Source organism: Budorcas taxicolor, chromosome 15 (assembly GCF_023091745.1).
Source record: "Budorcas taxicolor isolate Tak-1 chromosome 15, Takin1.1, whole genome shotgun sequence".
Lineage (NCBI taxonomy): Eukaryota > Metazoa > Chordata > Mammalia > Artiodactyla > Bovidae > Budorcas > Budorcas taxicolor.
In genome coordinates, this window is record NC_068924.1 from 47,671,998 (window position 1) to 47,699,804 (window position 27,807).

Genomic DNA, 27,807 nt, shown 5'->3' on the forward strand with positions numbered 1-27,807 from the left:
GATAGTAAGAGGAAACTTAAGCAAAAAATGATTAGAAAAAATGGTATGTGATATTGTTTTCAACCCTAAATTTTACAACTTTGAGAATTAAAAAATGATTCTTAGATGTCTTACAATATACTCCTTTAGCATTCATAATTTCCTTTATACCATCTAAAACAAGTAATTATAAACCTTTTGAATATATGGTTCCCAATAATAAATTTGCCTACAAAAATATACATTCTTATAAACTATTTACTCATGACTTCACAACTGCTGGACTTTATCAGACTTTAAATCTTTAAAATCTGAGGGATGAAAAGATGAAATCTCATTGTTGATTAAATTTTTATCCTCCTATTAATAAGTTTGGGCATGTTTTGCTGTTTACTGAATGGGCAGTATAATGGGGGGCAATTAAGAGTGGGGGTTGTACCATGCACCAATGTACACCTTATCTTTGACAAAGGAGGCAAGAATATACAATGGAGAAAAGGCAATTTCTTTAACAAGTGCTGCTGGGAAAACTGATCAACCACTTGTAAAAGAATAAAACTAGAACACTTTCTAACACCATACACAAAAATAAACTCAAAATGGATTAAAGATCTAAATGTAAGACCAGAACCTATAAAACTCCTAGAGGAAAACATAGGCAAAACACTCTGACATAAATCACAGCAGGTTTCTCTATGACCCACCTCCTGAGCAATGGAAATAAAAGCAAAGATAAACAAATGGGAAATAATTAAACTTAAAAGCTTTTGCACAATGAAGGAAATTATAAGCAAGGTGAAAAGACAGCCTTCAGAATGGGAGAAAATAATAGCAAATGAAGCAACTGACAAAGAATTAATCTCAAAAATATACAAGCAGCTTATGCAGCTCAATATCAGAAAAATAAACAATGCAATAAAAAAAATGGGCCAAATAACTAAACAGACATTTCTCCAAAAGAGATATATGGATGGCTAACAAACACATGAAAAGATGCTCAACATCACTCATTATTAGAGAAATGCAAATCAAAGCCACAATGTGGTATCATCTCACGCCAGTCAGAATGGCTGCCATCAAAAAATCTACAAACAGTAAATGCTGGAGCGGGTGTGGAGAAAAGGGAACCCTCTTACACTGTTGGTGGGAATGCAAACTAGTGCAGCCACTATGGAGAACAGTGTGGAGATTCCTTAAAAAATTGGAAATAGAACTGCCATCAGTTCAGTTCAGTTCAGTCCCTGAGTCGTGTCCGACTCTGTGACTCCATGAACTGCAGCACCCCAGGCCTCCCTGTCCATCACCAACTCCCGGAGTTCACTCAATCTCACGTCCATCAAGTCGGTGATGCCATCAAGCCATCTCATCCTCTGTCGTCCCCTTCTCCTCCTGCCCCCAATCCCTCCCAGTATCATGGTCTTTTTCCAATGAGTCAACTCTTCGCATGAGGTGGCCAAATTATTGGAGTTTCAGCTTTAGCATCATTCCTTCCAAAAAGCACCCAGGACTGATCTTTTGAATGGCCATACTACCCAGCAATCCGACTGCTGGGAATACACACCAAGGAAACCAGAATTGAAAGAGTCCCATGTACCCCAATGTTCATCACAGCACTGTTTACAATAGCTAGGACATGGAAGCAACCTAGATGTCTATCAGCAGATGAATGGATAAAAAAGCTGTGGTACATATACACAATGAAATATTACTCAGCTATTAAAAAGAACACATTTGAATCAGTTCTAATGAGGTGGATGAAACTGGAGCCTATGATACAGAGTGAAGTAAGTCAGAGAGAAAAACACCAATACAGTATATTAATGCATATATATGGAATTTAGAAAGACAGTAACTATGGCCCTATATGCGAGAGAGCAAAAGAGACACAGATATAAAGAATAGACTTTTGCACTCTGTGGGAGAAGGCGAGGGTGGGATGGTTTGAGAGAATAGCACTGAAACATGTTTATGACCATATGTGAAATAGATCACAAGTCCAGATTTGATGCATGAGACAGGGCACTCAGGACTGGGGCACTGGGATGACCCTGAGGGATGGGATGGGGAGGGACGTGGGAGGGGTTTCAAGATGGGGGACACACGTACACTCATGGCTGATTCATGTCAATGTATGGCAAAAACCACTACAATATTGTAAAGAATAGGCCTCCAATTAAAATAAATTAATTAATTTAAAAAAATGCTAAGATTGTGGCATCCAGTCCCATCAGTTCATGTCAAATAGAAGGGGAAAAGGCGGAAGCAGTGACAGATTTCCTTTCCTTTAGCTCTACAATCACTGTGAATGGTGACTACAGTCATGAAATTAGAAGACCATTGCTTCTTGGCAGGAAAGCTATGACAAAACTAGACAGTGTATTAAAAACCAAAGACATCACTTTGCCAACAAAGGTCCATATAGTCAAGGCTATGGTTTTCCAGTAGTCATGTATGGATGTGAGAGCCTGACAACAAAGGCAGAGTGTCAAAGAATTGGTGCTTTTAAACTGTAGTGCTGGAGAAGACTCTTGAGAGTCCCCTGGAAAGCAAGAAGATCAAACCAGTCAATTTTAAAGTAAATCAACACTGAATACTCTTTGGAAGGACTGAAACTGAAGCTGAAATTCCAATACATGGGCCACTTTATGCGAACAGCTGACTCATTGGAAAAGACCCTGATGGTGGGAAAGATTGAAGGCAGAAGGAGAAAAGGGCAACAGAGAATGAGATGGTGGGATGGCTTCACCAATTCAATGGATATGAACTTGGGCAAACTCTGGGAGATGGTGAAGGACAGGGAGGCCTGGCGTGCTGCAGTCCATGGGCTTGCAAAGAGTCAGACACAACTTGGTCATTGAACAACAAAACAACTTTTATTTGAACAAGTACACATTGATACCTCTTCCTTATTAAAAATAATATTCTGTGGCCTATTCATGTTGATGTATGGCAAAAATCATCACAGTATTGTAAAGTAATTATTCTTCAATTAAAATAAATAAATTAACTAAAAAAAAAAGAGTGGGGATTCTAGAGCAGTAGTCTTCAACTATTTTCACTCTAATACTCCTTAAATTTTAAAAACAAATTATGTATCAATTATTATATTTTAATGTTAACATCTAATATCTTTCACCTTAACTCTAAATAGATTTAAAATATATTATTTTACAATATTTTATTGCAATGTGATTTAAACATATTTCTGCTAAGTCTTTGGATCTGCAATATATCTTTTCTGTGTAAAAATGATAAATGTGTACCAGTTTTAAAAAAAATAATTTCTCATTGTTTAAATCAGATTGACATTGTTAGAAAAAGTCCAAATTTATTCTTTAAGTCAAACGTGATACTATGCCCTCCACATTTATGTTTACTTTTAATTCTTAGAAAGAAGCAAAGAAGAGAATAGGAATGAGGAGAAGAGAGAAAAGAGGGTGGGGTGTGAGGGGAAGAAAGAAAGAAGGCAAGAAAAAGGTTAGTTCAAGAGCAGAGCTCCATTGAAAGTCTGATACTCTCTGCCAGCACTTTGCTAACCCTGCCATCAGAGAAAAGAGACATATTCTTGAAATAGTCTCCTGGCACAGAGAGAACATTATGTCAAAATTATGCTTTCATACAAATCTGAAATAATTAAAATACTTATTGGGGCAGAAATATTACAGAAACAAAAGAGACTAAATATGAAACAGAGAATAGTGAAGACTGTTCTGTTCATTTCAGTCCAGTTCAGTCGCTCAGTCGTGTCTGACTCTTTGCGATCCCATGAATCGCAGCACGCCAGGCCTCCCTGTCCATCACCAACACCCGGAGTTCACTCAGACTCATGTCCATCGAGTCTGTGATGCCATCCAGCCATCTCATCCTCGGTCGTCCCCTTCTCCTCCTGCCCCCAATCCCTCCCAGCATCAGAGTCTTTTCCAATGAGTCAGCTCTTCGCATGAGGTGGCCAAAGTACTGGAGCTTCAGCTTTAGCATCATTCCTTCCAAAGAAATCCCAGTGTTGATCTCCTTCAGAATGGACTGGTTGGATCTCCTTGCAGTCCAAGGGACTCTCAGGAGTCTTCTCCAACACCACAGTTCAAAAGCATTAATTCTTTGGTGTTCAGCTTTCTTCACAGTCTAACTTTCACATCCATACATGACACTGGAGAAACCATAGCCTTGACTAGATGGGCCTTTGTTGGCAAAGTAATGTCTCTGCTTTTGAATATGCTATCTAGGTTGGTCATAACTTTTCTTCCAAGGAGTAAGTGTCTTTTAATTTCATGGCTGCAATCACCATCTGCAGTGATTTTGGAGCCCCCCAAAATAAAGTCTGACACTGTTTCCACTGTTTCCCCATCTATTTCCCATGAAGTGATGGGACCGGATGCCATGATCTTTGTTTTCTTAATGTTAAGCTTTAAGCCAACTTTTTCACTCTCCTCTTTCACTTTCATCAAGAGGCTTTTTAGCTCCTCTTCACTTTCTGCCATAAGGGTGGTGTCATCTGCATATCTGAGGTGATTGATATTTCTCCCGGCAATCTTGATTCCAGCTTGTGTTTCTTCCAGTTCAGCGTTTCTCATGATGTACTCTGCATATAAGTTAAATAAGCAGGGTGACAATATACAGCCTTGACATACTCTTTTTCCTATTTGGAACCAGTCTGTTGTTCCATGTCCAGTCCTAACTGTTGCTTCCTGACCTGCATACAGATTTCTCAAGAGGCAGGTCAGGTGGTCTGGTATTCCCATCTCTTTCAGAATTTTCCACAGTTTAATGGGATCCACACAGTCAAAGGCTTTGGCATAGTCAATAAAGCAGAAATAGATGTTTTTCTGGAACTCTCTTACTTTTTCCATGATCCGGCGGATGTTGGCAATTAGATCTCTGGTTCCTCTGCCTTTTCTAAAACCAGCTTGAACATCAGGGAATTCACAGTTCACGTATTGCTGAAGTCTGCCTTGGAGAATTTTGAGCATTACTTTACTAGCCTGTGAGATGAATGCCATTGTGAGGTAGTTTGAGCATTTTTTGGCATTGCCTTTCTTTGGAATCGGAATGAAAACTGACCTTTTCCAGTCCTGTGGCCAGTGCTGAGTTGTCCAAACTTGCTGGCATATTGAGTGCAGCACTTTCACAGCATCATCTTTTAGGATTTGAAACAGCTCAACTGGAATTCCATCACCTCCACTAGCTTTGTTCATAGTGATGCTTTCTAAGGCCCACTTGACTCCACATTCCAAGATGTCTGGCTCTAGATTAGTGATCACATCATCATGATTATCTGGGTCGTGAAGATCTTTTTTGTACAGTTCTTCCATGTATTCTTCCCACCTCTTCTTAATATCTTCTGCTTCTGTTAGGTCCATACCATTTCTGTCCTTTATCGAGCCCATCTTTGCATGAAATGTTCCCTTGGTATCTCTAATTTTCTTGAAGAGGTCTCTCATCTTTCCCATTCTGTTGTTTTCCTCTATTTCTTTGCATTGATTGCTGAAGAAGGCTTTCTTATCTCTTCTTGCTATTCTTTGGGACCTCTGCATTCAGATGCTTATATCTTTCCTTTTCTCCTTTGCTTTTCGCTTCTCTTCTTTTCACAGCTATTTGTAAGGCCTCCCCAGACAGCCACTTTGCTTTTTTGCATTTCTTTTCCATGGGGATGGTCTTGATCCCTCTCTCCTGTACAATGTTACAAACCTCATTCCATAGCTAATCAGGCACTCTATCTATCAGATCAAGTCCCTTAAATCTATTTCTCACCTCCACTGTATAATTATAAGGGATTTAATTTAGTTCGTACCTGAATGGTATTTTCCCTTTTTTCTTCAATTTGAGTCTGAACTTGGTAATAAGGAGTTCGTGATTGAGCCACAGTCAGCTCCTGGTCTTGTGTTTGTTGACTGTATATAGCTTCTCCATTTTGGCTGCATAGAATATAATCCATCTGATTTTGGTGTTGACCATCTGGTGATGTCCATGTGTAGAGTCTTCTCTTGTGTTGCTGGAAGAGGGTGTTTGCTATGACCAGTGCATTATCTTGGCAAAACTCTATTAGTCTTTGCCCTGCTTCATTCCACATTCCAAGGCCAAATTTGCCTGTTACTCCAGGTGTTTCTTGACTTCCTACTTTTGCATTCCAGTCCTCTATAATGAAAAGGACATCTTTATTGGGTGTTAGTTCTAAAAGGTCTTGTAGGTCTTCATAAAACCATTCAACTTCAGTTTCTTCAGTGTTACTGGTTGGGGCATAGACTTGGATAACTCTGATATTGAATGGTTTGCCTTGGAAACGAACAGAGATCATTCTGTCGTTTTTGAGACTGCATCCAAATACTGCATTTTGGACTCTTTTGTTGACCATGATGGCTACTCCATTTCTGAGGGATTCCTGCCCGCAGTAGTAGATATAATGGTCATCTGAGTTAAATTTACCCATTCCAGTCCATTTTAGTTCGCTGATTCCTATAATGTCGACGTTCACCCTTGCCATCTCCTGTTTGACCACTTCGAATTTGCCTTGATTCATGGACCTGACATTCCAGGTTCCTATGCAATATTGCTCTTTACAGCATCGGACCTTGGTTCTATCACCAGTCACATCCACAACTGGGTATTGTTTTTGCTTTGGCTCCATCCCTTCATTCTTTCTGGAGTTATTTCTCCACTGATCTCCAGTAGCATATTGGGCACCTAATGACCTGGGGAGTTCCTCTTTCAGTATCGTATCATTCTGCCTTTTCATACTGTTCATGGGGTTCTCAAGGTAAGAATACTGAAGTGGTTTGCCATTCCCTTCTCCAGTGGACCACATTCTGTCAGACCTCTCCACCATGACCCACCGGTCTTGGGTTGCCCCACAGGCATGGCTTGGTTTCATTGAGTTAGACAAGGCTGTGGTCCTAGTGTGATTAGATTGACTAGGTTTTTGTGAGTATGGTTTTAGTGTGTCTTGCCCTCTGATGCCCTCTTGCACACCTACCATCTTACTTGGGTTTCTCTTACCTTGGGCTTGGGATATCTCTTCATGTCAGCTCCAGCAAAGCACAGCCACTGCTCCTTACCTTGGACAAAGGGTATCTCCTTATCGCTGCCGTTCCTGACCTTCAACGTGGGATAGCTCCTCTAGGCCCTCCTGTGCCTGCTCAGCCACCCCTCCTAGGGTTGCTCCTCCCAGCCGCCGGCCTTGTCCTCAGGCATGGATGGCTCCTCCCAGCTGCGGCCCCTGGCCTCAGGCCCGGGGTGGCTCCTCAGGGTCACCACCCCTGGCCTCGGGCGCAAGGTGGCTTCTCCCGGCAGCCCCTGACCTCGGACACGGGATGGCTCCTACTGGCCGTTCCTGTGGCGTCGCAGTCTGGCACTCTGGGTCGCTGTCCCTGACTTCAGACGTGGGGTAGCTCTCGGCCCCGCTTAGTGCAGTGACCCACCGCCGTCGCCTGCGCTTAGTGAAGACTGAGCAAAGGAAAAGACTTTTCCCTGAACAAAAAACGCAGAAGCTATGCAGTTCCAGCCAATTCTTAGCGTACACCCGTGGCGGATTCATGCTGATGTATAGCAAAACCAACACAGTATTGTAAAGTAAAAAAAATAATAATAAAATTAGGAAAAAAAAAGGAATAAAAGTCTTATGTTAATGTATTTTCAAACAAAACTACATATTTAAAATTTTAGACCATTAAGAACAATACTGATATGATTATTTGAGTAAATCTCTCACATACATTAACATTTTCATTCTTTTGTATAAATACTAAGCATGGAAATGCTAGGGCATTTGTTATGTGCAAGATTAACTTTTAAAACACATTTCAAACTGCTCTCACTAATGGCCATACAATTTTAAGTTCTCATCAGCTGTGTATGAGAGTTCTGGATGTTCCCAATTATCACCAATGATTGGCAATATCAATCTTTAAATCTTCATCTATTGTGGTTGATAACTACATCTGATCATAATTTTAATTTGCATCCTCTAAAAGATAAAGATGCTGTGGTTCTTTTCATGTGCTTAAATGCCATATGTGTATTTTTGTGTGCCTATGTTAAGTAATTTAAAAAATCTCTGTGATATACTTTTAGAAATATTCCTAAATATTTCTTAATATTTTAATATATCTGGGCTTCCCTGGTAGCCCAGTGATAAAGAATCCACCTGCCAATGGAGGAGAACTGATTTGATCCCTGGATGGTAAAGATCCCCTGGAGAAGGAAATGGCAATCCACCCCAGTATTCTTGTTTGGGAAATGCCATGGACAGAGGAGCTTGGTGAGCCATAGTCCATGGAGTCACAAAGATGTGGGCATGACTGAGCACAGCACAGCCATCTAGTAAGGATGCATTTCTGGGTTTAAGTGTATTTAAGTTAGTTTTCTATCTCTAGCTTCTTCAATTGTGATAATAATTGTAACTTTACACTATGCTCTATTCTGTATTACAATACCAACTCATGAGGGGAAAAAATTTGAAGAGTTATTAAATAAAGCCATTTCCAATAAATTTATCTTTTTAATTATTGCGAATGTTTGAGCATATCCTGGATTTTTTTTTTTTTTAATGACTATCTATGTATTTTGCTTCCCTGGTAGCTCATATGGTAAAGAATCTGCCTGTAATGCAGGAGATGCAGGTTCAATCCCTGGGTTGCGAAGATCCCGTGGAGAACGGAATGGCACCCTACTCCAGTATTCTTGCCTGGAGAATTCCATGGACAGAGGGGCCTGATGGGCTATAGTCCACGGGGTCACAAAGAGTCAGACACAACTGAGTGACTAATACATTCACATTCATGTATTTTGCAAATATTGCCTCCCTGTCTCTGGTTTTATTTTACTCTTTCTATAGCATGCTAGGGCTTCCCTGGTGGCTCAGAGGGTAAAACATCAGCCCGCAATGCAGGAGACCTGGGTCTGATCCCTGGATTGGGAAGATCCCCTGGAGAAGGGCATGTCAACCCACTCCAGTACTCTTGCCTGGAAAATCTCATGGACAGAGAAGCATTTTAGGCTACAGTCCATAGTGTTGCAAAGAGTTGAACATGACTGAGTGACTTCACTTTCACTTTCACTTTTCATAGCAAGTTAACCAATTTTTTTTATTTTCATGAAGTCTAATATTAATCAGTTTATACTCTTGTTTTATGTTTTTTGGTCCTTTCTAAGAAACCTTTGCCTAACGTGATCACAAAAATGTTGTTTTCTCCTAGCAATTGTATAATTTTAGATCTTACATTTAGATTTATAATCAATTTCAAGTTGTTATTATTTGATAAAAAGAAATTAATTTTTTTAAATGACTACCCTGTTGTTTAAACATTATATAAAAGACTATGTTCCATTGAATTATCTCAGCATAGTTTTTGAGACTCAATTGATTTTTTAATATAGGGATTAATAATGACTTCATATTCTATGGATTTTGGCACTTTAGCAGATTTTGGAGATACAAGTCACTCAGTGACTAGCTTTTTTAAAATAAGAAATGGACAGAAAGTAGGTCTTAAGTCTTACTCTGCTGAGGGCCTAGTTTGCAGGATTAATGTATGCTTCATAATGAATACATACCTACAATTTTGGTAAAAAAGTTAAAATTTATGGCACTCGAAATTAAAGAATATTGAATTTCTTTTAAAAAGTAAACAAGAAAAAAGAAAGAAAGAAAGAAAGTGAAAGCCAACAAACATAAGGATTGACAGGCATGAGCGTATTTCCAAATATTAAAATAAAGAAAAAAACCTGTTATCCTTCTGGGAGTAAAATTAACTGGGGACAGTTTTTCAAAGAATATTCAGCATGAACTGAAATCTGGATAAGGTATGCTAGCCTTCTCTAATGGGAACAGAGTGAAGAAAATGAAAAAAAATTGTGTGCAATATTGTTCTAGTAGAAGACATATTGGAGATAACAGAATTCTTTTGAGAAGATAAAATAACTGTTGTATTTGTATAACTTGAATGTCAGGACCCAGGAAAGAACTTTTGGAGTTACCAAAATTTAAGCATAATTATTAGAAGAGAATATATGGGACACAAAATGGTAAATTAGGAAATAAAAAAATAGGCTGAAGAGAAGTATGAAAGTGAAATCGCTCAGTTGTTTCCGACTCTTTGCAACCCTGTGGGCTGTAGCCTACCAGATTCCTCCATCCATGGGATTCTTCAGGCAAGGGTACTGGAGTGGGCTGCCATTTCCTTCTCCAGGGGATCTTCCCGACCCAGGGATTGAACCGAGGTTTCCCACCTTGCAGGCAGACACTTTACCCTCTGAGCCACCAGGGAAGCCACCAGGAAGAGAAGTATAGGTGTCAGTAAAATCTCTGAATCAGTTCCATTCAACATGAGTCAGTATAATGTTTTCATTCTCCTTCACAGAAGAATTTCTGCAAAGAGAATTAGATCTTTCACTTTTCATCATTATCTCTCATTCACCCTGAAATCCATTGTCAGTACTTTCCTCCAGCCCACAGAAAAGATTTGTCCTAAATTTGCCAACATATCCAAATTACATCAAGTATGTCTAAAGGTTAGTTACATATAATAAAGTCTAGAAACTGGGTAAAATATGTCAAAGAGAAAGGTATCATATGCATAAGATTTTCTAAGAATTTATTACTTGCACACATGATAAAAGTTATACTAATTCATCTCTCTGCATTTCCAAAAATTTGAAGCAATACTTTTCTTCATTAACAGAACATGAAGTGATTCCTTCATATATCTGACACACATAACAACTTCTTTTGAAGGAAGAGATGAGCAACAGAAGGGAAGGTATAAATGGAGGGGTGGAAAAAATATAGTCATGTGTGCAACCAGTTACTCAGAACTCCAACTGGTAGGATTTAGAAATGTGCACCACAATTGGTCACTCTGAGAAATTCACCAAAAAAAAAAAAAAAAAATTACTGAATGTACAAAAATAGTCTCAATAAAATACAAATCAAAGGAGTGAGACTGCAGAAAATAAGTGCATAATAAAAGAACATAATGGATACAGATTTTTCTTCCCAAATTGTCTGATTGAAAGGAAGTATTCCAGGTAATTTACTTAAGCAGAATTCATTGGCAAAGAAACATGTCTATAATAGTACTAGACTTTATGTTTGCTTTTTCCTTTGAGAAACGAGGAAGGCAGAAAAAGAACTCAGCTTATTAAATGAACACTGGTGTAAATAAATATCTATTATTTAGAATTTTATGCAAGAGAAAAAAAAAGAGCAAGGAGATATCTGTAAGTTGTAGTAATAATATCAGGGATATTAAGTGTGGATGAACCCAAGAGGACATAACTGAAATTTGGTGGGTCCCTTGTGGTTTACCTGGTGGCTAATAAACCCCTCATTGTATGTTTATAAATCCTCTTTCTCAGCACATTTATTAGAGAATGTTAAACTAATGAAGCTTTCTTCTTCAATTCAATCTGAATAAATTGATGCTATGCCTCCAAGTATTACAGATATTGCCTTTGGTTTTATTAGAGAATGAATGCAAAAACATGATCTCAGACAAACTTACAAAAGATGGAATATGGCTATTACAGAGACAAGAGAAAAAACATGAAAGGTTAGCCCAGAGATAGCTACTCATCGCAGATGGCCCCAGCACCAAATGGATTCGCGTTCCTGACATTGACTGTGTCTGTTACAGGGAGTCCAAATAGAATGAAGAGGGACTGAGAACACATAACACACAGGAATAAGCAGAGTCAGTGTGTTATAAATGAGAGATGTCAATATGAAGAACTGACAATACTTTTCAGATATCTGCTAAAAGCAGAATGGGCACTCAACAATTAGCAAGTAAGTCTCACTGTTCCCAAGTTTACCTCTGTAATGTTTCATTGTCAGCTTTTTCAATAGTAATCACTTCATCCAGTCAACTCTGCAGTCAATTATGTACTTCCCACCTGCCATTCCTCTATCTGTAATTATCAGATCATGCTGAAATATTGCTCCTACTTCTTCAGAAAGTTAAATACTGTGGATTTCCATTCTCATTCTGAAAATGTTTTAGAAAGAACAACTTGACTATTGTTAGAGTCAAGTATGCATGGATTGATATATGATTAGTCATTGGGGAGCAGACCTATGGATATCCAATTGTTTATTTTAATGACTAGTCTATCATAAATATATGTCAACTGATACAAGCTATAGCATTAGAATGACCTCTTCAGTCTTCCATTTGTGGTTTGGCAGCAGGAACCACAGCTGCTTCCTGCATTACTGCCCCATTTGTTGACATTCAGTGTAGGGTTAACTGATCATGAGTTTACTTACATGAAGCAACTTTATTGGAGAGTCTATGAAAGAATGAAAAAAACCTAACCCTATTTTCACAAACTTACAAACATTTCTATAATGTTCAGTTTGATAATTTCTTGATTTAAAATATGCGGTGATTAACAGGGAATGATTTTAATCAGGTTCAATTCAGTTCAGTTCAGTCACTCAGTTGTGTCTGACTCTTTGATCAGGTTAGCAAATTTGATATAATGGGTAAAAAGTTTTCAAAAAAATCATTTCTCAGTGAATTGAGTAATGATTACATTTTTTCACTTGTTCTAAATTTCTCTTCTTAAACATTTCTGAAATCCTGAGGTGAGCTTTCTGTCTCCTGTGTGTAGTTCTATATTTGACATCTTTTAAGGAGCATTTCCTTCCATCCCTTCATTTTCTATTGAATTTTTTAAAATATAAATTTATTTATTTTAATTGGAGGCTAATTACTTTACAATATTGTATTGGTTTTGCCATACATCAACATGAATCCGCCACAGGTATACCTGAGCTCAGAAAAAATGGCTCAAGTGTTTCAGACTATCTATTTTTAATGAAAAATCAATGAGCTTAGATTAGTCAAATCTCATGCTAATGACAGCTCTGAAAGGTTTAAACTCAAAAGAGAAGACTCTATTAAATTTACATTTACCCAGGTTCTTGTATCCTTAGACCATTAAGAATGAGTCCTCTTACCTCTCTATTCAGTTGCTACTCTGAGTTTCTTGTTTCCTAAAGGTCCTTCCACTCTACTTATTTTGTATGTGTATTCAGTAATGTATTTTATTCATTTTTAAACACAAAAACTTAGTTATTTCAGCTGTTGGAAATATAGGCAAATCTAATGCAATTTTACTAGAAATGTAAAAAGGGGGCAAGAAACTTTGGATTTGAGTGATCTTTTCTAAAACTCTTCCTTCACATTCTTCTGAAAGATATCCAGTCTTCAATAGAGAAATATAATATAGATCACTACATAAACAAATATATTTTTGTTTCAGGTGACAAGCTTATCTAGGTCTATCCTCTTTTGTGGATAGCATTCTGCACTAATAATGGTCAAGTCTGAGTTTTTGCCAGTCCAAACTGACTGTTTTAGACTGAGAAACAAGAGACAATAACAGAGTACTAAAGCAGAAATTGGAATGTGGAATATAGAGCAAATTATCACCCTCTGCCTAAAATGTAACTGCCAGCAAAATAAACAGCGTATTATTTTTGTCCACAGGTCTGAAGTGAAATAACGGACGAGTCAGTAGTTGATCCCCTTACTCAGGAATTTGACTGGTTCTATCTAATGCAGTGGCAAATCACATTTTTAGGGCTTGCGGATGTCTGTCTTTAAAAAATGATGTATCATTATGGATCTTTCTTTTACCTCCTATATTTGAATGAGGTGGATGACATGATCTTAGTGTTCTAGCAAAAATCATGCATTCAATATTGTGACTTTGGATGAAAATAGGAATTAAAAGAGGAAGCAGCACTGACTGAGATATTCCTTTGTTTGCATCAGGAGACCCTAGGACACTATGTACATTTCCAACATCACAGTCTTCATGCCTTCTGTGTTGACACTAATAGGGATCCCAGGCCTAGAGTCTGTGCAGTGTTGGATTGGGATTCCATTCTGTATTATGTATCTCATTGCTATAATTGGAAATTCTTTGCTTCTGATCATCATCAAATCAGAACCCAGCCTCCATGAGCCCATGTACATTTTCCTAGGCATGCTAGCAGTAACTGATATGGCACTTCTTACCAGTGTTGTGCCCAAGATGCTTGGAATCTTCTGGTTTCACATACCAGAGATATATTTTGACTCCTGCTTGCTTCAAATGTGGCTCATTCACACATTTCAGGGCATAGAGTCAGGCATCTTGCTGGCCATGGCCCTGGACCGCTATGTAGCCATCTGTTATCCACTCAGACATGCTGCCATCTTCACTCCCCACCTCATTTCTCAAATAGCAAGTGCAGTAACACTCAGGGCTGCCCTTCTTGTAGCCCCTTGCCTAGTACTGATAAAATTCCGATTGCAATTTTACTACAAAACAGTCATCTCCCACTCCTACTGTGAGCATATGGCCATTGTGAAACTGGCTACAGGAAATATCCGGGTCAACAAAATCTATGGTTTATTTGTGGCTTTCAACATTGCTGTGTTTGATCTCTCTTTCATTACATTGTCCTATATACAGATATTTATCACAGTTTTTCGTTTGCCCCAGAGGGAGGCTAGGTTGAAAGCATTCAACACTTGTATCGCTCACATCTGTGTCTTCCTCCAGTTCTACATCCTTGCCTTCTTCTCTTTCTTTGCACATAGGTTTGGTTCTCACATCCCCACTTTTATCCATATTCTCATTTCTAGCATTTACTTGCTGGTCCCTCCATTTCTCAATCCACTTGTCTATGGTGCAAAGACAAAGCAGATCCGTATCCAAATGGTAAAAATGTTCCGTTTGTAAAATTTACCATAAATAATACTTTGCTGTTTTACTTTTTGTGAATGGTAACAGTATTTCACAACATAATAAAACAACATGCTAGTTGAGATTCTTGAGTTTTCTGTTTGCTATATTTGTTGTTGTTTTTAATCTGCCAGCATGTTAGCTGGTTTTAGGATCCTATTAGCACATGTCAATTGTCTGTTAATAGGATTATGAACTCTACCTCTGTAATGAGAGTAAGAATCATAAAAGAGGGAAATTGTGAGCATACATCTTTCCCTTTACTTGCAGAAATGGTGATATAATGAACAATTCAGAAACGGGCTTCTAGGTGCAAGTAATGTATTCTCTTCTTCAGTTGGGTTGTTACATATTTATGCCTACTTTGTGAAAAATTATTTAAGTTGTGCAACATATTTCTATGCATACATTAGACTTCAACACAAAGTTTTAAAATATTAAGTTAATGAATTCTCAGAAATGAAACAAAACAAAAGAGAAAATGTATCAAGTCAGAGAAATTGCTATAGGTTAAAGAAGTCTAAAAGGACATGAATATTAAATGCACTGTGTATCTGAATTGGATTTAGGGCAAGAAAATAAAGATATAGAAGTTTTTGAACTATTTTCAAATTTGGAATATGGACTACTACTTAGACTGTGATATGTCTTTAGTACTAAATGTCCCAATATTGGCAATACTACTATAGCTATGCAATAGATAACCTTTTTCCCAGGGAAATATATAATAAAATAGTTAGGTGTAAAGGAATAATATATCTCTAAAAAAAACACTTCAGAAAAATAATATATCTAATTATCTACCTATCAATCCATCTATCTAGTCATTTGTTGAGTAATAAAGCAAAATGGGGGAAAGTGAAAAATCATTTGTGACCTTGGGTAAATTTTATAAGGGAGTTTATTGTACTATTCTTGAAAAATATTGCACATCAGGATAAATTGTATTTTTATCAAGTACTTTTGAAAAATATTCTCAATTTAGAATGGTTACCATTATTTACTCACTCAACCAAGGCAGAAACATCATGTGCTTTTGCTGTTGTCCTCAGTTCTATAAAATGACAGCTCTCAGTAATTATTTCTAAAATAAATTCTCAAATAAATTACCTTCTCTCTATTGTGTGTGTGAGCATGTTTAGTTGTGTCTGACTCTTTGAAACCCCCTAAATTGTGGTCTACTAGCTTCCCCTGTCCATGAAATTCTCCAGGCAAGCATATAGGATTGGGTAGCCATTTCCTCCTCCAAGGGATCATCTTATTCTTTTTTTTAAACCTTACAAAAGAGCCTATGAAGAAGCAAATAATATCTTTTTCATCTTTTATTTGCTGGCATTTTTCATACAAATGCTGTGGATTTTTCAACAGAAATTTCTTGATGAATCTGTGTCTTATTCCTGATTATGTATATCAATATGTGTAGTTTTTTTTATGTGCTGAGTGCTCTCCTGCTTTTGGAACTTAGACATTTCCTTTAAGGAATTTAGACCATTTTCCTTTCTGTCTCTATCCTTTCCAATAGCTCTCATGACATGTATCACAATATTTACTCTGTATGTAACTTCTTTTTTCATATAGATCTCATGCATAATTTATATGTATACTCCTGACCTACACATATATGAAACATTTTAAATATGAACAAATACATATTGCTGAGGATTTAGAAAATGAATGCACAAAAATTCTACCGCAACTTTCATAATGAGAATGTACTTTCACAATAGGATAATCTGCATGATTTCCTAAAGAAGACAAAGTCTTTTCAGGTGGCACAATGGTAAAGAATTCCCCTGCGAGTGCAGGAGACACAAGAGATGCAGGTTCAATCTCAAGTCAGGGAGATTCCCTGGAGTGGGAAATATCGACCCACTCCAGTATTATTTCCTGGAAAATTCCACAGACAGATGAGCTAGGCAGTCTACAGTCCAAGGGGTTGCAAAGAGTTGGACGTGACTGAATGACTAAGCAGGCATGCACTAAAAAACATGTGGAAGAAGAGGTGTATCATACACAAATAATTTAATAAGATAATATTTTCATAGTTGTAGAATAATTATTCCTACTCTTAAATTATCTTTAATTTCTACACTTTATTTTTAGAACAGTTTAAGTTTTACCAAAAAAATAGGTAAAAAGTAAGAATTCCCATATAACCTTTCTCCCCTGAATGAATATTTAACAATTACATTTGAGCTTAGCTGCCTTTTTGATGATCAATTCATGTCACCACATTTATTTGGCATATCCTAAATTTAAAAATATGCATCTAGTAATTTTTCTAGTACGTTCTTTCTATAACATACTGACTCAAAATTTTTTTTTAATTCATTGAGATGCAATTCACATACCATGTAACTCACCCTTTAAAGAGTACAAGTCTCTGGTTTTTGATATGTTAAAAAAAATTGCACACCCAACACTACTATCAAATTCCAGAACATTTTCACCATCCTAATAAAGATATTCCACTCCCCTTAGCAGGTACTTCTCATTCTCCTGCCCCATTACAGGGCAACCATTCATTGACTTTCTGTGTCTGTGCTTTCACTACCTTGAACATCTCATATAAGTGCAATGAAACAATATTTGGCTTTGTACGTCTGGCTTTCTTCTTAGAAAGAAAGAATAATGAATGAGATAAGATAAGAAATGAAGATAAGAAAGATGTCTACCTATCAATTAATGTACCGTTCTTAGTAAGATAGTTAAAGATAAGAAAGAAAGAATAATGGACTAAGAGAACACTTAGAATAATGTTCTCAAGGTTTTTTTGGATTGAACATAAGTAAGCATGTCATTTACCTTTATGCTTAAATGATATTCTATTGTATGTTGTACCTGAATATGCTCTTGCAGTAAGCAGATATCTGGCCAAATAAGCTTTTTCATGATCCTTCTCTCTCTGAATGGTAAGGATCACCATCTTCATTCAGACAATTCTACAAAAGCTATAGGCATGTTCAGACCCTTCTCATTTTTATTTTTATTTTTCACATTTCATTTAATCATGTTTCTTCTTATTTGATGAGTTTTATTAGCCATCTGTAGTAAAGCTATTTGATTTCAATTTCTAACTGGTTATGTTTTTAAATTGTTTTCTCTATTTTTTTTTAAATTGGGAAATAAGTGCCTTTTCTGAAAATTTGCTTTATTTCACAAAGGCATACATTTCTATTAAAAATGCTTTGGAAAATTTCTTATTGATATTCAGAGTTCAAAGGAACTATAATACATGTGTCAACAAAACAACAAAAAAAATCACATCACTGAGAAAACATATTTTCCCCCACTGTTCTAACAGATTTTAACTAAGTAATATATAAGAATATATATGCCTCTAACATTCTACAGCACTTTGATGGCTTCAGGTTCAAACAGTTTTTGCATATTTTCTAAAAGTATATTGGGAGTCATTCAATAGGTCCATATTAGCCATTGCAATATATATAAAGAGTAGTGCATAGACTTCAGACTCTGTGGTCCTCAACTCCATCTACTTCATGTACTATCTGAAAAGCAGTAATTCTTGATTTTCCTGAAAATATTTCATTTAATCATGGGTTCACCTGTCACTTCAGTGGGCTATTGGCACCCTGATAGGTACTGGTTTTGTGTTTTATTTTTTCTGGTGCAGATTCTCAGCTATAGCTGATTCCAATCTGCTCATGTGAATCACTGAGTGCCCAGTGGCGAAGGCACACACACACTCTGATCCAGGCTGAGCTGGTTACCTGTATATCTGCTCACAATCCTATACCAGTGCTTTTTCTGAAAGTGAAAGTTGCTCAATCGTGACTGACTGCGGCCCCATGAACTGTAGCCCACCAGGTTCCTCTGTCCATGGAATTCTCCAGGCCAGAATACTGGAGTGGGTTGCCATTCACTTCTCCAGGGAATCTTCCAGACTCAGGGATCAAAATCAGGTCTCCTGCTTTGCAGGCAGATTGTTTACAGTCTGAGCTGCCAGGGAAGCCCATTGCTTTTTCTAGGATGATGATAATTTTATGGCAGTTTAATAGAGGATGAAGTCAGAGAGTCTTTTAATTCAAAAGGAACACAACTAATAAATAGTGCCTAACCCAATGATACAGGACAAAACCAGTGTGACTTCAAGTATGGTCATCTGGTAATCCACTCTCTTTTATTCTTTTCAGTGAATCAACGTTTGTTCCTTTCTCTTCTTGATACTGAAACTTAAAAAAACACTATTGTGAGGCACAAACCTTTCTTTCAACCAAATAAATAACTCTCATGTGGAAACTGACATCAATTTTAGACACTAAAATTTTTTAAAATATATACCATCCTTTCATATCAATTCTGAACATAACTGGGCTAATTTGGTGAGAGCTGGTTTGGATATGGGATTGATTTGTGTCCCAAATTTTACATAGACAAAGCTCAGAAAATGACTGCTAGCTGAGGCTCTGAGGTGAATGTTCCCAGGTCCGCCCCAGTCATGGGACTAAACAAGTCAGTGCTTCTCTGACTAAAATTAGATTACAAATATATATATATAGATTTACTTCTCTGTCAGCATGTCTTGGATGGTTATTTTGAACATTTCAAGATGTTTGTTTTACCTTTATTGTTTCATTATTTTTGTAAATAAATATCACTGACTTGTTTTGTGCTGTCTTGAGGCACTATCCTCTTAGGAATTTTTAGAGGGAGGTTCATTTTGGTTCCCAGTCCTAAAGTGAAACCAAAGTTTGAGAACTTTTTAGATGCACAACCAGCTATTAGAGACAAATCTTATATGTTCTGAATGTGCCTTCTTTTTCATTCCTGTCTCCAGTGAACCTGAAAGCTCACCAGGGATTTGTGAAAACCAATACCCAGGTGCATCCTATAGTATAAAGCATTCACTCTTCACTATCTGAAATGTCAGAACATTTTCTACTTTTTAGTTTCTATTTGTATTACCACAGATGATCCCTGGTAAGTCTTTGCGTTTGAGATTCTGCACTGAGTATGGGAAATTGGAGGATTGGTTTCAAAAAGATGTATATGTCATACACTCCAATTCCAGAATGTAAAAAAAAAAAAGTAATACAATCTTACAGTAGCTGAGTGTTTAGTCACCAGAGAGGTGTGTCTCATGCTTTTCACAACATATCTGAATCACTTAGCCACACTTGGTAACAAATTTTAAAATGAAGTTGAAAAAGAAGGATATTTAGAGATTGGTATCTGTGTTGATAGATTAATGGAAAACTTATTTGTTAAAAGGTCAGGAAATTATACATGTTTACTTCCCTGATAGCTCAGTTGGTTAAGAATCTGCCTGCAATGCAGGAGATCCTGGTTCAATTCTTGGGTCGGGAAGATCCGCTGGAGAAGGGATAGGTTATCCACTCCGGTGTTCTTGGGCTTCCTTTGTGGCTCCGCTGGTAAAGAACACATCTGCAATGAGGGAGACCTGGGTTCGATCTCTGGGTTGGAAAGATCCCCTAGAGAAGGGAAAGGCTACCCACTCCAATATTCTAGCCTGGAGAAATCCACGAACTGGGTCACAAAGAGTCGGACACGACTAAGTGACTTTCACTTTCACATTCACACTGGAAAAAATGGAGGAAAAACCTGTCCTTCAAGTAATTCAGTAGAAACACTTATTTAGATAAAGTGTTCATTAAATATCACAAGTTATTTTTGAGAATATAAATGTGCATTGTTTAATAACTGGCATTTATTGACAGATCAATACATTTTATGTTTCCTTCCAACTACTTAGATGGATTTTGTCATTAATAATCAAAGTCACATGGTAATTAGTTTCTATCTTTGAGTGTTGCTTTAGAAATAAAGAAATTGATACAAATCAAAGTTTTATAACGGTGCAGAGAAGGCAAACGTAAGTAGCAGCATCCAGATTTTAAACTCTCTTGGCTGACTGCAGATCTTGGGCAATTAACTGCCATAACCCATGGCTATTATATATCATTGAATTGCAGATTTAGGACTTTAAGAAGAAATTAAGAAGGAAGCCATTTAAGACTCATTATAAAGAATATCTATTTGACATTTGGAGCTGTCCTGAAATGTGGCACGCTATCTTAGAAACAAACAGTCCTCTATATTGATGAGGACTTGAGACAGAGACGGGTGGGTGAATGTCCGAGAGTTTATAGAGGAAAGATTCCTGAGATCGTAGAAAGTGTGGCGTTAGAGCCCTGAATTCCTTAAATCTTTTACATCTTGAAATTCAGCTGATTCAAAATTTGAGTTGTAACAATAATAATTCATGTTTTATGCTGTAAAAATGATCCAGGTATATCTACCCTGGCTTATGAATTTCAAGAGCTTAAGATACCTTTCCTCAGTCTTCTAAATCTACTTACATTTGTATACACAGAGTTCCTTTCAGCTTTTCTTTTGTCATTCATAGCTGAAATTCTCAAGGAAAAAGCTTCTTTAGCCTCATCTCTCCTTAATTTCTGCTACATAAAGTCAGAATTCCTTGTTATTCCTTGTTATTCTTTTGCTATACCATGACACTTCATAATGCAATGTATGGACTATCACAAGTAATATTCTGACTGGGTCTCTTTACACTTAGCTGCCACATCTTACAAGCCATTCATCAAACTGCCAACAGAGTGAATTCTTTACCTTCCAAAAAAAGTGTCCTTCTACAAAAAATATAAAATCATTTGGTTTAAAACACTTTACATTTGATATTATTTCCTTTTTTAGCCATCATTTCTCCTTATGAAATGATTTGTATCTGAAAAATATTTATATGGAGACAATGTCACCATATATCACATGCTCTTGTGATTTTTGTATAAACTATTTTCTCTAACTGTGCCTGTCTCAGTCTCTTTTATCTAGTAATTTTTACTGAAAAAGTATTCTCCTTCATAGGCAATTTATTCTGCCCATTTTGATTAAAGGTACATAATCTTTCATTTTTTTAATTGAAAAGTGCTTTTTCTGTATAACTGTATAATAATGTTTAGCAACCAGGGTGATGTGCTTTTCGCTATACATCTATGGGCTATTTGGTGACATCTAAATACCTTTTGAGTGCCAAGATGAGAAAGAGCTGCTGATATCTAATGTGTAAGAAATAGGGAGGTTGTAAACCTCTACAATGCAGAGAACTACCCCAAAACAAAAATTTATCTGACCTATGCCTTGGTGGGCTCCCCTGGTGGCTCAGTGGTAAAGACTCCGCCTGCAATGTAGGAGACCTAGGTTCAACCTCTGGGTCGGGAAGATCTGACCCACTGGAGAAGGAAATGCAACCCGCTCCAGTATTCTTCCCTGGGAAATCCTGCAGATAGAGGAACATAGTGGGCCATAGTCTACGAGGTCACAAGGAGTCAGATACTACTTAGCAACTAAACATCAACATACCTTGGTAATTGTACCATGCTTAGGAAACACTGCCCCAGAAAACTGTCATTAGGACTCATGAAGTTAGAGTCAATGAAAAAATTAATCTAAGAAGCAAGTTTAAAATTTCATTTGGGCCAAATTTAAGATTATAATTCAGGAACAACATCTCAGAAAAATCTGTGGACTGTTCCCCCTATTAGAAATGAAAGCACAGTTATATAAATTTTAGGGCAAAGAAAGTTGAACTTTGAATGATGTATTATTGACAGTTTATATAATCCAGGTCTCCAAGAACAAGATGGTGGGTCATTGCAACCCCTTATAAGATTAAGAAGGAATGTTACCTTTTAAGGAGTTGTGGTGTCAGGAGAGTATTGTTCTTTCTAATGAAGCAGGTATTTCTGCTCATGGGCTAGTTTGGTCTGATGCTTAAGACAGATAAACAATGCAATCGAGGGGGAGAGAAGAGGTCAAAGGGCAGAGAAAATAATTTCATGTTTAAATTATTTGTCTTCTCCATAAAACAAGAATTTTCTTTCTCGTTAGGAATCTAAAACTATCATCTGGAAAGGTAACTACATTTTTCATAAGAGATATTGTCTTTTAGATTGAAGGCACACTTTTCTATTTCTGTATCTGCTCATTTGTTTACTGTTCTCTTCTCTTTTGCTCACTTTCCTTTCTGCAATTATTCACAATATTAACTTACCTAGAGCTATGGCTTCCATGTTTTATGGATTCTCTGGGTCAAGTATTCCTTATACAGCCATGTTAAATCTCTCAAATATTCTGGTTAAAGAGAGTAGCCTATAATTTTGAGTCAAACCATAGAGATTGTTAGGAAGTATATGGATACCATGATGTTCCAAGTGGGGTCCTATGCCAGACAAGTAGCATCTAATAAACATGTACTATAATGTATCTAGTAAAACTATTTGGTAAATTAAGAAGCTAACTTAAGAGTTGTCTTCTTTCAGATCCTGAGAGGAACAATCTTATTGAAATATTTAGTGTATTTTAATACAATTTATCCTGATTTAGCTGTACTCTGAATGTATCTCCTAATATTTACTGAATTATAGCTGTAAACTCTCAGAAGACACAAATTACTTTTTTTTTTTTTTTTTTACCTAGATCAATATCCCATATAATTTAGAACTAAGTTCATTTACTTATGGGCTTCCCTGGTGGCTCACTGGCAAAGAATCTGTCTCTCAGTGCAGGAGATGAGGGTTCAATTTCTGGGTTGGAAGATCCCCTGAAGGAGGAAATGGAAACCCACTCCATGGCAACTTTCCTGGGAAATCCCATGGACAGAGGAGGGCTACAGTTCATGGGGTAGCAAAAGAGTCAGTCATGACTTAGCGACTGAACAACAACAAATATTTATTTATAGATTAATAAGTCTGAGCTTTTCATTAATAAAATAGGGTAATGATGCCAATATAATAGAGGAAATTTTAAAAAATTAAAAATTTACAAACTCAAAAAAATAATATAATACTTATTTAACAATGTTTGACACTACGTTTTGAGTTTCAAGCACTCAGCACAATGTAAGTACTTCATAGTTATATGATAAATACATTGATATTTGTTCTATAGTTGGTGTAAATGATACTTTGATTATAGTGGACGCTTAATTAATATGTATTTAATAAAATCATTAGGAAATAAACTTCTCAAATGTTAATTTCTGATTTGAAAAACATCTGCTTTGGTATATTGTGTATTTACTCCAAGAAGAATTCCTAAACATGAGTGTCCAAAAGGAAAGCCTTGTTCATAGAGGAATAAGTTTTAAGAAAAATAAAGCAACAAATTGCTTATTGCTCTTGCAATTGACCTCAGGTAATCCCATGGACGGAGGAGCCTGGTGGGCTGCAGTCCATGGGGTCGCTAAGAGTTGGACATGACTGAGCGAATTCACTTTCACTTTTCACTTTCATGCATTGGAGAAGGAAATGGCAACCTACTCTGGTGTTCTTGCCTGGAGAATCCCAGGGACGGCGGAGCCTGGTGGGCTGCCATCTACGGGGTCGCACAGAGTCGGACACGACTGAAGCGACTTAGCAGCAGCAGCAGCAGCAGCAGCAGGATAGATATATCTTTTTGTCTGTGAGAAAATCTAAGCTTATCAGGGGAGACAACTTGAAGGATGATGGAAAGAATATGAGCAGAGATTTTTCTTATTCCAAATCTGTTGTTTTAGGACTTTCTCATAGTTGTTGTTTTATATTTGCTTTAATGGTTCCAACAAGGAGCTTTACAATTAGTCAAAAAAATACTAATTAGTAAATTAATATTTTGCTTTTCTTGGGGTTAAACACACACATATCAGTATACATGTATTCACAGAAGAAATAGTAAGGAATTGGCAGCCTGGAAAAACCACAGAGAGTTTGGAAAATGATAAGACAAAGTCACTTATAGGAGGTCCTGAAAGCAAATAGTGTATGAATGAAGTAACTACTGAAGGGCAGAGACAAATAAGGAGCTGAATTTGGTCCTATGAAATACAATTGTGTAAAAGAAAAATGTTAACTACAGAAATTGTATTTTGAGTGGCTATTAGATGCATAGGGCTCTAAGTAAAGGAAACATTACATTTAAAACAAGTTCTCATGTTATTGCAAATAAGAAAAATAAAATAGATTTTCAGACTTAATGATTATTGGTAAAGAGGGAGAAGAACAGAAGACTTAGGTTGACACTTGAAATTGAATACAAATGATATGTACATAGTAGGGCATAGTGAGAACAAATCTTAAAGGAACTACCAAGGATAAGGGGATAACATCCATGACTTTTAAAAGTAATGGATATATTTTCTGAGAGCTTAAGTAGAGGAAGGTAAAGACGTGTGGCTCATTTTGGAGAAAACACTGAAAGTTTGAATAAGTAGTTTAAAGCACTTGGAGACAGTGTATTTCAGAGGGATCTGGCCAAGAAGAAACCAATTTAAGAGAAAAAAAAAAAATAGCGAGCTGCAAAACTGAAAAATATTCTAATCAAACTTGCTTTCTGATTATGACCAAACAGAATGATTTACCACTACTATAGATCCTTCATGCTGGAGCTAGGTACAGTCTAGTCTTCAAATTCATTACTTTGAATTAGATGAATTTTGCCCTCAATTCCAATTGGTAGGTGACCAAAAAAAAAAAGAAAGCTCTGATGATTAGCATGCACAAAAGCACAAGCTAAGGGGAATTTCTTTCAGTAGTCATGGACCAGAAAGAAGCCATACAGTCCACTTAATTTTTCTCACTGAAAAAATTAAAAGCATGCAGAAACATAGAATCTGATGATTGGTTACTTAAAGACTTTGAGAAAAGAGATGGAAAATTAGAGAGGAGTCACTGGGCAGAGAAAGTAAGATGGTATCCTCCTAATCTAACTAAAGTATATTTTGGCAAAATAACTCATTCTAATTTTTAATTTTGCAGTTTTAACAGGAATTAAAAGATGACATAGAAGTAGCACTTCTTGATTCTACCACTCAGATCACCATGCTCAGACCCAATGGCTCAGTCTTCATGCCCTCTGTACTAACACTCGTGGGGATTCCTGGCCTGCAGTCAGTGCAGTGTTGGATTGGAATTCCATTCTGTTTCATGTACCTTATGGCAGTGATTGGGAATACATTAATTTTAGTGATAATCAAATATGAAAATAGCCTTCATAGTCCAATGTACATTTTTCTGGCCATGTTGGGGGCCACAGACATTGCACTTAGCACATGTATTCTCCCCAAAATGTTAGGCATCTTTTGGTTTCATTTGACAGAGATTTCCTTTGATGCGTGTCTTCTACAAATGTGGCTTATTCACTCATTCCAGGCAACCGAATCAGGTGTTTTACTGGCCATGGCCCTAGATCGCTATGTGGCCATCTGTAATCCCTTGAGACATGCCAGGATCTTCTCTCAAAAACTCCTGACTCACATTGGAATTGGTGTGACACTCAGGGCTGTCGTTCTTGTAGCACCATGCATAGTGCTTATCAAATATCGTCTTAAATTCTACCGAACCACAGTCGTCTCCCACTCTTACTGTGAGCATATGGCCATTGTGAAGCTGGCTACTGAAGATATACGGATCAACAAGATATTAGGTCTGTTTGTTGCCTTCACTATCTTAGGATTTGACATCAGCTTTATCACTTTGTCCTACATTCAGATCTTTGTCACTGTCTTTCAACTACGCCATAAGGAAGCAAGATTGAAAGCCTTTAATACCTGCATCACTCATATTTGTGTCTTCCTGCAGTTCTACCTCCTTGGCTTCTTCTCTTTCTTCACACACAGATTTGGTTCTCACATACCACCATACATTCATATCCTTTTATCTAGCCTTTACCTTTTAGTTCCACCTTTTCTCAACCCAATCGTCTACGGAGTGAAGACCAAACAAATCCGTGACCATGTCCTGAAAATGATCTTCTCCAAAAGACATCCTGATCATTAGTGGCTCCTTCTGTAGAGATTTTAGGTTAGTTTAAAGTAGCAACTTTAATATGGTGAAAAGTTACATCATGAACGAATATCTACATCTGAAAATAATCTTTAAAGCTCAAATGCTGATAATTTAACAAATCCTCAAATACTTAAAACCTTTGATTTGCTACTCACATAAAGAACAAGCTCCTTTATGCTGAGATTTCAAATTTTTTCTGTTACTCTTGTTTGGTCCTGTTTATTTAAACCCAGAATTTCCCTTCTAGCAGCACATATTAACAGCAAAATTGAAGAAAACAGCACTTCATTTCCAGTAATTTTCAAGCACCATGAAATGTCAATATTTTCAGGCTGCTAAACCAATTCAAAGCTGTAATTCTAGCTATGTTTTACTTTCTGATATTTGTTTATGAATCTATATTTTGGTATTTTGAAATCACTTATCTATTTTGGTCTACTTTCTCTGAATAACTGATGAATATATAAACTATCTAAAATTAGTAATATCAATATCAGAAATATAAAATCTGCATGATGCTGTCCAAAGTCTATAAACACTGAGGAGTTTTCACAGGAAAGCATGCATTTAAAAATGTTAATAGAAATTTTAAGCATATTCAAAAAATATACCTTTTTTATCCAAGAAATCCAATCAGTATCTAAATAGAAAACATCTTTTCAGACAGAAATATTTGAATGATTTTACCCAATTTGAGTTTTGCTTGAAACTGGAGCTTTAGTTCTAGCATTGAACACATATACAAATACATTTTCACTGCATTTAGAAATTTCATACTGCAAGTATCTTGAGTAGAGGAACTGTGTCTAACTGGTTCTTTTATCAACAGTAATGTAATGCTTGAGGCATCTTCAAACTTCAGAAAAATGGCATTGAATAATGAACAATTAAGACATTTTCTTGCTGTTGATCAGTGGTATTCAAAGCCAACAAATATAGAGACTTTAGGGTAATAAGAAAACTTTGAAAAAAAAAAAAAACGTAGTAAACAAAGAAAGATACCTGAATATGTAGTTGTAAACTAATGCATAGTCAAAGAAAGAAATAACCCAACATTTCACTACAAAAAAAAGAAAAAGAAAGAAAAAGGAATCATGTCATGTAAAAGGCAGAAGCAGATAATTATTTTGGAATAAATAATTATGTTGAATAAAGCAGAATGAACTTGTGTCATAATGTACTTTTACAACTGACCTCAGTTAGATTAGATACTGAGCAGCAAGTGGAATCTTTGGAATGTTTGCCCTGGACCAAGGATTGAACCTGTGCC

The 27,807-nt window shown here is 36.7% G+C and overlaps 2 protein-coding genes across 2 annotated transcripts; both read left to right on the forward strand.

Annotated features, from left to right (window-relative positions):
• Positions 1 to 13,770: 13,770 nt before the first annotated feature.
• LOC128059880 (olfactory receptor 52A1-like) lies at positions 13,771 to 14,709 on the forward strand. The gene has a single exon (XM_052652149.1). The coding sequence runs from the start codon at positions 13,771 to 13,773 to the stop codon at positions 14,707 to 14,709; it is 939 nt and encodes a 312-aa protein (XP_052508109.1).
• Positions 14,710 to 25,571: 10,862 nt separating this feature from the next.
• On the forward strand, positions 25,572 to 26,528 carry LOC128060531 (olfactory receptor 52A5-like). The gene has a single exon (XM_052652936.1). The coding sequence runs from the start codon at positions 25,572 to 25,574 to the stop codon at positions 26,526 to 26,528; it is 957 nt and encodes a 318-aa protein (XP_052508896.1).
• Positions 26,529 to 27,807: the final 1,279 nt, after the last annotated feature.

Coding starts and splice junctions, on each gene's coding strand:
- LOC128060531 (XM_052652936.1), top strand. CDS start 25,572: ATGCTCAGACCCAATGGCTCAGTCTTCATGCCCTCTGTACTAACACTC.
- LOC128059880 (XM_052652149.1), top strand. CDS start 13,771: ATGTACATTTCCAACATCACAGTCTTCATGCCTTCTGTGTTGACACTA.